The sequence below is a fragment of the Leucoraja erinacea genome, chromosome 34, assembly GCF_028641065.1.
Source record: "Leucoraja erinacea ecotype New England chromosome 34, Leri_hhj_1, whole genome shotgun sequence".
In the NCBI taxonomy this organism is placed as follows: Eukaryota; Metazoa; Chordata; class Chondrichthyes; order Rajiformes; family Rajidae; genus Leucoraja; species Leucoraja erinaceus.
The window spans coordinates 9,431,379-9,443,814 of NC_073410.1; the positions used below are offsets into that span (position 1 = coordinate 9,431,379).

The window sequence follows — 12,436 nt, forward strand, 5'->3', positions numbered from 1 at the left end:
CAGCATCCCTCCGAACATCCACCAAAAAACAGTACTTGACCAATATCAAAAAATGGAAAAAGTACTGCCTGGATACAGGGACCACCTACACAACTGCATCAGTCACCAACGTACTGGAATTCCTGGCCAAACTTCACTACGAAGAAGGACTCGGCTACAGTGCCATCAACACAGCAAGAAGTGCCCTGTCTACCTACTTAACACTAGCACCAGGACAACAGGCCATGGGATCTCACCCGCTGGTGGTAAAATTAATGAAAGGCATTTACAATACCAACCCCCCTAGACCAAGGTACACCCATATATGGGATGTCAGTGAGGTCCTGACTTACCTCAGGGGATGGCCACCAGCCAGATCCCTCAGCCTGGAACAATTGACACTCAAAACGCTCTTGTTAATGGCACTTGTATCCGCACAGAGGGTCCAGTCTCTACATCGGTTACGACTGGACCACATGATTACAGCTCCAGACCAGATCTCGTTTATGATCCAGGGACTGATCAAACAGAGCAGGCCAGGAACGCCTAGTCCAGTCGTGATATTCCGGGCTTACCCACCAGAACCACGGTTATGTGTCATGACCCACCTACTATCTTATATAGACACAACTAACAATATTCGAGGGAGTGAAAACGCCTTGTGGGTCGGTCATAAAAAACCTCATGGTCGGGTGACGAGCCAAACCATTTCGAGATGGCTCAAGCAGGTGCTAAAAGCTGCCGGGATTGACACTAACTTGTATAAATCTCACTCCACCAGGGCAGCATCCACGTCAACGGCGGAAAGAATGAACGTGCCGATGGACCACATCCTGGCTACAGCAGGATGGGCAAGGGAAACCACGTTCAGGACTTTTTATCACAAGCCGTTGGCAAAACCTGTGTTACATGCAGAAACAATTTTACAGTCTGCAAATATTTAATTTAAGCCCGGGGGAGCAATTTTCTTTTTGTTGTTATTGTTAATAAATACCGTTTTTGTTTTTCATAAAACAGATTCATTGGTTGATTACGATAACACACTTCCTCCCTCAAAGACTTCGGCAGTGATGTAGTAATAACTGTTACACGGTTTGAAATCACAGAGCTTTGAAATCTTCACGGAATCACTCACATGACTTAAAGTAAAATAGTAAGATTAAATACAGATCAAACTTCAAACTGGTAAGTTCTCATTTAATCTTACTATTTTAAAGAGGAGACACAAAGCACTGCAGATGCTGGAATCATGAGTAAAAAAACAAACTGCTGGTGGAACTTAATGAATCGGGCAGCATTTGTGAAGGGAAATAGTTAGACTATGTTTCGGGTCAGAATCCTTTTAGGTTGGGATAAGTCTGAATAAGGATCCTGACCTGAAATTTCATCTATCCATTTCTCTCCACAGATGCTGCCTGACCTGCTGAGTTGTGTACCTTTTGCTAATACTACAATTGACTTTACAGCTACACAAGATATTGTTGAGCTTAGTTAATTGTTTTCTTTGACTCGTAAAATCTGTATAAAGGACTTCACGATGTCGATGATGGAATAATTAAAAAAGATGCATAAATAAATTGTCACCTCTAGGTAATGATTGCATAATTTATATTTAGTATGTTGTTCTGGCTGAAGTTCCTCAGTATCTGAATTAAACATTGTAAATACTTACAAGTTTAAATAAATTAAAATGTAAAAGTTTAATGTATCATGAATGGTATCTCCTGAGGTTGGATTCTCTTTGTGATTTACTTATCTACCCTGTCACTCTTTCAAACCATTTGTGTTTTCAAATCATTTGTCTGTGTGCAGTGATTTAACATGCAAAAATTATTTTTTCCCTGCATTTATTTGAAATTATCTTCTTAATGGTGATAATTTCATTGAGAGGTGGGGACAACATCTGAAATTTGTCCTACTCAGCATATCTTTGCATTATGTTTTTGTTTATTTTTGCTGATATAAACTGATATAATTTGACTTTATTTGCTGTGCATTTGATAAGTGATTCTTGAAAAGGTGCCTCTGAACAAAAACAACTAGCCCATATTTATATAAATTGCTCTATGGGCCTCGAACAAAGCAACCTAAATGGCCCACGGGTCAGATCCGGCCCGTAGCCCAAAATCATCTGGCCCTCAAACATTTTCTTTTCCCATTTCGTTTAGGCGACCTGGGAATATGATAGTGGCATATAAGAGCCTTTTTAGATAGACACATGGATAAGCAAGAAATGGAGGGATATGAATCACGTGCAGGCTGAGGAGATTAGTTTAATTTGGCATCAGGTTTGGCACAGGCATCGTGAGCAGAAGGGCCTGTTTCTGTGCTGCACTGTTCTGTGATACACATTTGATAAACCTAGTTCACTGGTGCTGAGGCAACATCTCTACTAGTTGTGCAATGTTTAGTTGTATCACAAAATTATCACTATCGATCTGGCTAACTAACTTTTTTTTGCTGTTTTTACATTTTGGATTTGTCCTCAAAGCACATATTAGATCTGTAGGTATATCTTTGGTGGGTTGTGGAAAATCTTAGCTTAAAGTCAGTGGAATACAATTCAGGGCAAACACAAATAAGGAAAAGTGGTAATGTGAGCAATTTTAATCTTTCCCTTAGAACAAAAGTAAGGGAATATCTGTGAAATCAGCATGCTAATAATGAGTTTTATTGATGAGCAGCAAAGCTAGTGTCAAAAGCAAATCAGGGCCATTGCATGGAATCATTTTCCCCCCAATTTTGTGTACAAAACTTCAGCATGAGGCCTTAGTGAATTGTTTGCATGTGATGTTTGCTTGCATCAGCTTGGAGTGTACCTGTGCTGTAACTCAGTGGGATTAATTGCTTGGTTTTATTTTCTGCAGCTGATGCCATCAGAATTTCTGAAGTTAATGGTATTAATTCATGATGTGAACTAAAACTGTCAGTATGATATACAAGCACTCAGAGTAATGGATTGGGAAAGGGAGTAAGAATAACACATGACCATCGGCACTCATACAAAAATGGATTGGCTGAAAGGATGAGAAGCTTGTACCATTAGTATACTGTATACTGAAAATGAACATTTATCACAACATATTGAAAAATCTGATATATGTGTGCTCTTGGCATTAGAAATTATTATGTCCACATTTATTGCTGGAAGCTTCAACACAAAATTATTATATATCTATGAGTATGATTGTATTTTATCAGTATGTTTAACCAGGTTGGCATTCTAACTCTACGTAGAAATTTGAAAAGGAAGATGTGGACACAGAATTGGGAGGTTAAAAATAACAAGTTTTATAAGCAGGAAGTAGTTGTCATAAAACCTCACATAAATGATCTGTTGGCACTTTACACAAATTCAATGGTCTAATGCTGTGGGAAAAATAAATATGAATTATATTTAACAGCTCAATTCTGTTTCACTGTTAAAATTAAATCATTAATAATCTGTACACCATGATTATGATATAATCACAATTCACCTGTAATCATGAACAAAGAATTTGTTCATGATTACAAAAAAGTTGGTTTTAGAAGGTCAACCAACAAAATAACTAGTTTTGAAAAGTTGTAGGACCCGTTTGCATCATTTATTGGGAAGACCTGATAGAAAGGAGATGTTAAGACAATTTCTAAAAGACTGATGGAAATAGTGGGGTAGATTGTGGGGTGATGTTGGAGATGGAAGGGTGAGTGATTGGTCTGGCAAGGTTGGAGGATTACTGAAATGGTAATAAGGGGAATAATGAGAGCAAATTGATGCAGAAATTGTGAGCATCCTTAATCTACTTAATACAGAGCGTAGAGTTGGAGCTAATCTGCCTTCCCACTTTCTCTTAGATAGATTACTGATAAAAGGTGTTGGTAAGAGAGAAATACCTTGGTCATCCGTTATGTTTTGGGTAACTATTTTATTTAAAGCATAGAAACGAAGCTGATGTTTTAAAAAAAATCTGCATGAGACATCTGGTTTAATAATTCTTTTCACTCACCATCCTTCAGATTGTTTTCATAGCAGGATATTGGGCAGTGTTGTGTGACTTTCTTAAGACCAGGATTAAAATTCTTATATGATATGAATTTTTTTGCTAGAATATTTAGTATTCTATTACCAATCACATTTAATGTGTGAAACCTTCAACAAAAATCAATGCTAAATATAAATTTCACAAGGTAGCATTGATCAATGTAAAACTTGCTGATTCAGTGAAAATATAAATTGCAACATCTATATGTATGATGCTTTTAGAATGGCAGTTAAGAAAGGCCTCCTGTCATTGTGGCATGATGTCATTTTTATGCCCCCCCCTCCAGTAAACAGGATTACTGCAACAACTACAGCCAGCAAGCTGTGACCCTTTTAAGGTTCTGATACAGCAGGCTTCAGCAAGATTGAAGCTAATGTTTTTTTTATGTAAGCCACATGATTACAATACTAAAAGAAATGGTGGGATTAATGCATTTTAGGTATATGCTTATTCCTAAAAAATAACTGGAAACCTGTTGTTCTCTCTGTAGAAAACATATTCTGCAAATACCTGTCAGGAATTATATGGCATTTTTAAACATTTCTTGATGTGATTATTTCATTCCACTTTTTAAAACAGGCTTTCATCACTTCTGGGGCCTTTATTTACACTTTATGCTTTCTTAATCTCTCTCCAGCTTTTAGCAAAGACTCTTTGACTTCCCGTCCCTGTTTTTTAACAAATGTAAACCGATTTATTGCTTTTTACTGTCTACTCCCCCACCATTTCCCAACCTTTTCCTATTGTTTCAAAGAAGATATTTGACATTCATTTTCAAGTTTTGAAGAAGAGTCTGCATCCAAATTGTTAATGCACTTCATCCCTTTTTGAGCCTCCTTTTTGGGTGGAATCAATTATCTGAAGCTGATTGTGGCATCCTTTTGTAAGCAAGTTGCAAAATCAGCTTTATTTTGATTTGTTCAATCTGCTGAGGGAAAGGAGAGCAGTATTTACTGACAAATAATCCAGCTGACGGATGCTGTTGGTAGAAACTTAATCGATAAGAGTTGTGATGTTAAATTGGCTTCAGCTCTAACAAGTGCTGGATTTTGTCATAGTTTGAGATCAACAATGTGTATATTCTTATGTACGGTTGGAACCTCTTGTTGAAATTCAATTTCTGTGAGGTCCCATGCATTCCTCTTTTCATCATGATCTCTGGTGTGTAACTTCCAGCATTTTTATATGAACATTGGCAAAGTAGGGAGAATGTGTTAAAAGGCAATTAGCAAGGTTAAGAGGATAATTTGAAGTCTATAACACTTTATTTGTAAGAGTGCTTGTTATTGTAGCTAGCATTTTCAAGCAGGTTTGGGATTTTGTAGTTGAGGATGGCTGATTCTGTTTCCAATTAATCCTTTGTGTTACTGTATTTTACACTGTCACTTTATAGTAACTATGTAAAAGCACAAAATGTATGGCTCCATTTGTGTGCTTTATTACCACTTAGAAATGTGTTAAAGAACTTTAATCTACATCTATTACCTTGAAGTAAGTCACCATTAGGTATGCAAAGGTGTCAGCCATCGGAAAACAAATGTGCTAGCCAATTTGCACTAAACAATAAAGAGATTTAAACCTAATTTGTTCTCTTTTGGTACCGTTGATTAAGGGGGAAATTTAATAAGACATTTCTGCACCCTGAATTGTTGAACCACTGTAACAGGTAGATGGGTTAATATCCTGGTCAAGGAATGGAGCTTGCAATTATTTGACATCACTGAAGCCCAGTTTAGCCTCTTTGCTTGTAGTTTACTGGCAGGGGAGAATCGTTGGTCATGGAGGCCGATCTCCCTGGATGCTTCTCGTCCTTTTGGCTCGGGTCAAATGTAGTTTGTGTTCTCAGTTAGCTGAGTGAGAAGTGGATCCATGATAATTGGGTACCAACTAACGCCTCTTTGTAGATCAAATAAATTCACCAAGCAGGATGGATGTGGCTTTGGGTATCTGCGGAGGACAATGGACCTGGAACACACTGCTGATGATGGTGAAATACCTCATTGAGGGAATCCCCTTCACAAGGGACCTCTTCATTAAGAAGGTCCTGCTGGAGTCCAGACAGTTTGAGGCCAAGGACATCTATTGCCAAGTAATGGATACTTCAGAGTTAACTTCAAACAGTAGAAAGGATGGCAGAAGCTGCTCCTGGACTTGCGGGAGAAGGGGAATGAAGCTCCGTTGTCACTGCTGCAGGTGCAGCCTCTCTCTTCAGGAACTGGACCAGCAAGCACCAGATGAAGGTCAAGTTGAGGATGTGTGACAAAGTGCCATCACCCACACCCCCAGTCAATGGAAGAAGGAGTCAGGAAAGAACAAGAGGAATGTGGCAGATAGTAGCAAAGAGAACAAAGCCACAGAAGACGTCAACAAAGAAACAAAGGGCTGATGAGAACAATGGCACTGGCAAGTAAAGAATATTGCCACAGATTGACGCCAGAAACCTCTCCTACATTTCACCAAAGCAAAAGTCTCCAAGATTACAATGGGGGAAAAAACTAAACGCGCACAGTGTAAATAGCACTGTGTGATATGTTACTGCCTTGTAGTATTTTGCCAGCGGCAAGTCAGATGTTCCTTTTATCCAAGAGTTTGGGCAATCGCTCATCTGCAGCCAAATGAGATGATTGCGAGGTTGGTCCCATTGACTATCACTTTGGTCGGGGGTTATTGACTGTCGCGCTACTGGCCTGAGGATCCAGCTGCTGGGAGGGATCTTCTCAATCAAAGATGAATGTAATTAACTGACAGCTATCAATCAAATTGCATTCAAGAGAGGGGGACATGGCTCCAACAATTCTTTGAAAGCAAACATGTTTGGTTGGTTTGCAAGATCAGATTTCATGCTGATCATTGCTTGGACATGTGCACTGAATTATCCTTCAGAAGAAGGGTCTCGACCCGAAAAGTCACCCATCCCTTCTCTCCAGAGATGCTGCCTGTCCCGCTGAGTTACTCCAGCTTTTTGTGTCTATCTTCTGCTTATGTAATTCCCTACCTTTGATTTAACAAAAGGTGAACATATTGATTCAAGTTCAAAATGTTGCAGATTTTCTACTGCAAAATAGACACCTCGCTTTAAAAAGGCAGACTATACACTGGGCAATTGCAGTTCTCTAGTTCATTTCCCAACTGATTTATATTACACACCCTTTATCACATTGGCATACTGGAATCTCTCTTCCAATACCTTTACTTTCATATCACGTTGGACTGATTATCTGGTGATTCACACTGACTAAATTCACTTTCTCCTTGTATAGGATAAAAGCTATACCTTTTTGAATTAAATTCTAATATCTTTTGATGCCTGATCTATGCTTTGTAAAAGTTAATCGTTGAAGCCATTGTTTAGACAAAGGTGAATCCATACTAATGTGCTCATTGACCTTAATGGAATAGGAGGGCAAAATGAGAGAGGTGACAAGGGGGAGGAGAGGTCTTCGCTGTTATCATAACATTTCAGGTAGTTGACTTTTAAACTCATCTGCCTTCAATATTGTTTTATATACAGAAATAGATTTAAAAAAATATTTTTTTAAATGTAGCGTTGAGTTGTCTGAGCAACAAAAAATATAACAGAACAAAGTGACATCAGAAGTCTAAAGCAAAATAATGCAGTGTCAAAAGTTTATCAACTTGAAATGTTAGTCCTGTTTCTGCAGATGTGTCTGACTGTGTGTTTGCAATATATTCTGCTTTATTTCAATGCCAGTATAATTTTTAATGCTTGAAGAAAAGGAAAAAAAAATGATCTTTCTTCTAGTTCTTGAAATTTGTCTACTTTTTAACCAATGATAATGCAGCTCTGGTACCTCTTGCCCCATCAACCATTGATATTTTATTTCAGCAGGTTATACTGCTGTTAGTGTTACTGTTTGGAAACCACGTTAACATTACATGTAGGTTAATGGTTGAGAAATAGAATAAATGCAACATTTTTGACATAAGCAAAAACCATGAAGGATTTTTTCAGTGAAACGTGACTGAAAAGTGATGATGATTTAAGCAGCTTTAAAACTCTATTTATATATTTTCTGCCTGATTAAATGGAAAAGTAGCTTCCCTTTAAACACCTTTCTAAGGCATTTTTTTACCCTTTTATCCCTGTGTAGGATATTCTGAATAACCTGGAGTCGGGTGATCTGGATGAAGATGACCTCATGTTAGACGTTGATCTGCCTGAGGATGCCCCTTGCAAAATGGGTAAGTGAAGCTTTTCTCCTCAATTTCAACAGAACTAATCAGTGCTTTGTCCAAAGAAATAGTATTTATTTTCAGCACATTTAACTGAATGAATGTATAGAAAATAATGCATGTAAATGCCATTAAGGCCTTGTGTGACATCTGTTGCTTTTCAATGCAAGAATTCCCCCTTTTCCTGACTCTGCTTTTGTGATATCAACATCTTTAGCAATACAAAAATGCATTTCTTTGTAGAAAAGAACACAGTTGTAGTACATCAGGGCCCACATTTGAGATCACTTTAAGCAAACAATAACAAATGGTGAGGTATTCATGGTGAAGAATAAGAGATATCTAAATAAATTATTCTCATTTATTACAGCGGTGATAGATTTTTATTATTGAAGCACTCTCAATGCTGAACATAACATAAGTCATTTCACTAGCCTTATCCAGAATTCATCCAATTTTTTAAATGATTTTGTTCAATGTTTGATGCAAGCTAAAATAAGTACATATTACCAGGACATATACTTCAGAACTAATTTGTTTCAAAGAATTTAGAGCATTTTGCATAAATAGACCTTGTCCCTCGATGATCTGGAATTCATCTATTTCGTATGTGGATAACCTAGTGCATGTTTCCATCTGCCTGATCTAACCAATTTTGCACTGAACGTAATAAATAAGAATGCCTTTGACCTGCACTAACATTTTATTAAAATCATGCATTGTTATTGATCAATTGCCTTATTTACTTAGTGTTTAAAAATCCATTGAACTTCTTGAAAGTGTTCAAGAACTAAGCAACGATAATTGCAAATTCTTGAATCTTGAAAGATCCCAACTAATGCCTCCACAATATCTACTTCTTTCAGAACCCTGGGGTGTAGTCCATCCAGTCCAGGTGATTTATCCACCTTTAGACCTTTCAGCTTCCCAATAACTTTCTTAGTAATAGCGATTGTACTCACTTCTGCCCACTCTGATTCTCTTGAATATCTGTCATGTTGCCGGTATCTTCCAATGTGAAAACTGGCGCAAAACAATGATTCAGTTCATCCGCCATTTCTTTGTTCCCCATTACTATTTCTCCAGCATCATTTTCCATTGGACCAATGTCCACTCTTGCCTCTTTTTTTACTCTTTATATATCTGAAAAAAAAACTTTAATGTGTCCTCTTTTATATTATTGGCTAGATTCATATTTCATCTTTTTTCTCATTATTGTTATTTTAATTTGTTATTTTAATTGCCTTCTGATGGATTTTAAAAGCTCAATCCTCTAGCTTCTCGCTAATCTTTGCCACATTGTATGCCTGTTTTTTGCTTTATGCTGTCTTTGATTTCCTTTGTCAGCCACGGTCCCAGCATTCTCCCCTTAGTGTGATGTTGAACAGCATTTCTAATTAGAAGAGTCTGCTGCTTTGCCATTGGGAGGCACTGTCTGTCTAAAAATACTGTATCTTTTGTTGCACATTTTTGTTCTATGGTCCAACTAATTCTTGAAAATGTAATAAACTGGAAATAAAATCAAAGCTTTGGTTAGACACTTTTAAAAGATTAGGAATGGAAATGCCACTCGATTAGCTCTGTTGTTATTAGATTTTTTTATTTATATATTCAATTACACATTTTACAAATATATTTGGTGTGTATTTTTTTATGAAACCTCGCAAAATGGAGACCATGACTGATGGATATAATGTTTGTAAGGCTGTAAAGGCTTATTGGTTATCGTCCTGGGAATAAAATAGTCTGAAAATTTACAAGGGCGGGTGTAAACAAATATCCCTGCAAATGGCATTTCAATTTTATCCTTTACCTCTTTATTTCAGATTATTTGCAACAGGTTTCACAAGGTAGCTCATTCTCATTCTGACCTCATTCTCTTGCACAAGGAGATAAACTTAGAAACTTGCCCTAAGAAAAGATGTGTGACAAAACGTACCTTGGAGAATTCCTTTTGTGAAATCGTATAAAAGGTTTAAAAAATAAGGTTAATATCTGATGTAGGCAGGTTACATGAGGGTGTTCCGAGGGATAATATACATATGCATTTGGATAAAAGGGGAGCTGATTAGGGATAGTTAGCATAGCTTTGTACGTGGAAGATTGTGCCTTACAAATCTAAGTTTTTTGAAAAAGTGACAAAATGTTGACGAGAGCAAAGCTATAGCTAAAGATGTTGCCTATATGGACACCAGCAAGGCATTTGATAATATTCCACAAGGTAAGCATGGTAGTGCTTATCAAGTACTGATCTATCTCTGCCCTTTCAAACTATTCTTAACTTGTCTTTGAAATATTTGTACCATCGATCCTTTATGCTGCCCTGTTTCTATTCTCCATGCAAGTTATTTGGGGATGTTGCATTTGATAACATTTCAGGTCCAAATAGTATGGGGTTTCAACAGTATTTCCACTGTCCTGACTGGGTCAAAGGGTCTGAACTTTGTTTTACAGTTCTGTCCACAAATGTTAATTATTTAATGAAGGGACAAAATGTGAAAATGCAAGATTTGTTTAATGTTACAAAAACAAACTGTTGGATGAATTGTCAAGCAAAGGGAATTATTATATATCTCAGCTATTTGTACTTATCTTTGATCTCAGTAAAGGGGCTGTCCCACTGTACGAGCTAATTCAAGAGTCCCGAGTTTAATAGTGGTAAGCCGTAGTAAGCACGTGGTAAGCACGTAGAATGTACGGAGCGGGTACGTCAGAGCTCGGGACGCTAACTGCAGGTACCCTCGGGAAACGCGGTAAGCTCGGGAAGACTGGTGAGGATTTTTCAACATGTTCAACATGTTGAAAAATGTCCACGAGAGCCCCGAGTACCTACGAGCGGCTATTACCGTAATTCTCCGAGTTTGAATTAGGGAAAACTCGGGAGAACTCTTAAATTAGCTCGTGCAATGGGACAGCCCCATAAAGAACAAGGCATAGAGGCAAATAAATATTTTTTTCTTCGACCTGCCTCGTGATAAAAATCATGTCTGTTATGCCCCAACTTGGTCTAAAATTACATGGCACAATGTTTGGCCCAATGTATTACTGAATTATAACCACAGGAGATAATAGCTGAAAATACTTTTGGTTTATGTTATGTTAACGACCAATCGTCGAGTCACAGAACTACATAGCATGGAAATAGTCTCTTCAGCCCACTCGTTCAAGCCATCAAATTTGCCTAACCGAGCTAGTCCTACTTGCATATGTCTGGTCCATATTCCCCCCCCCCCCCCCCCCCAACCCTTCCTTTCCATGTCGCTGTCCAAGTCTCTTTTACATATTGTAATTGTACCTGCCACTGCCTCTGCCTCTTGCTCCATAACAAACTTGCTCTCAACGTCAGTAAAACCAAGGATCTGATTGTTGACTTTAGAAGAGGAAGACCAACACACAGACCTGTTGTCATCAGTGGGTCAGTGATGGAGAGAGTCAACAACTCTCTGAAGGTCTGTCTTGAACCCAGCATATTGATGCAATCATAAAGCAAATCCATCAATGCCTTCTTAGAATGCCTTCTACTTCCTTAGCAGATTGAGAAGATTCGGTATGTTGATGAATACTCTCTCGAACTTCTACAGGTGTATAATTGAGAGCATATTGACTGGTTACATCACAGTTTGGTTCGGCAACCCGAACGCCTAGGACAAAGGAGAAAAGTAGATAACACTGCCCGATCCATCACGAGTACTGATCTCCCCACTATCTTTAGAGACAGCACCTCCAAAGGGACTTTTTGGAGGTGCTGTCTCTAAAAATCAGCCAGCATCATCAAGGACCCACACCACCCTAGCTTAGCTCTCATTTCACTCCTGCTATTGGGAAGAAGGTATAGGAGTCTAAAAATGGTACTGACAGTTTAGGACCAGCTTTTTCCCAACAACCATCAGGCTATTGAACATTACAAACTCCAACTAAAGTCAGAACTATGAACTGACTTGGTTGCCCTAGGGACTTGAGGCGTTATTTTTTATTTTTGCACTATATTCTGTTTTTGATTTATAGAATATTTTTTGTTTATTATATTATCTATTGAGTACTGTGTTTACAAACCTGTTGTGCTACTTCAAATAAGACTTACATTGTTCTGTTTTGGCACATTTGATAACAAAACAATCTTGACTCTTGAAGTGAAGATGCATTTTTAATCAAATTGACAATACAACCTAGAATCTTTCTGGGAAAGCATTGTCTCTGAGATTTTTAGGAGAGAAAATTCAATTATATTTTGTGGAAGA

The 12,436-nt window shown here is 37.8% G+C and overlaps 1 protein-coding gene across 3 annotated transcripts in view; it reads left to right on the forward strand.

The window, feature by feature from the left end:
- LOC129712985 (serine-rich coiled-coil domain-containing protein 2-like) overlaps positions 1-12,436 on the forward strand; it is a 336,356-nt gene that overhangs the window by 63,416 nt on the left and 260,504 nt on the right. For all 3 annotated transcript variants that reach the window (XM_055661816.1, XM_055661817.1, XM_055661818.1), the window contains exon 5: positions 8,117-8,207. In XM_055661816.1, coding sequence (XP_055517791.1) covers positions 8,117-8,207 — 91 coding nt within the window. The remainder of the gene's footprint in view (positions 1-8,116; positions 8,208-12,436) is intronic.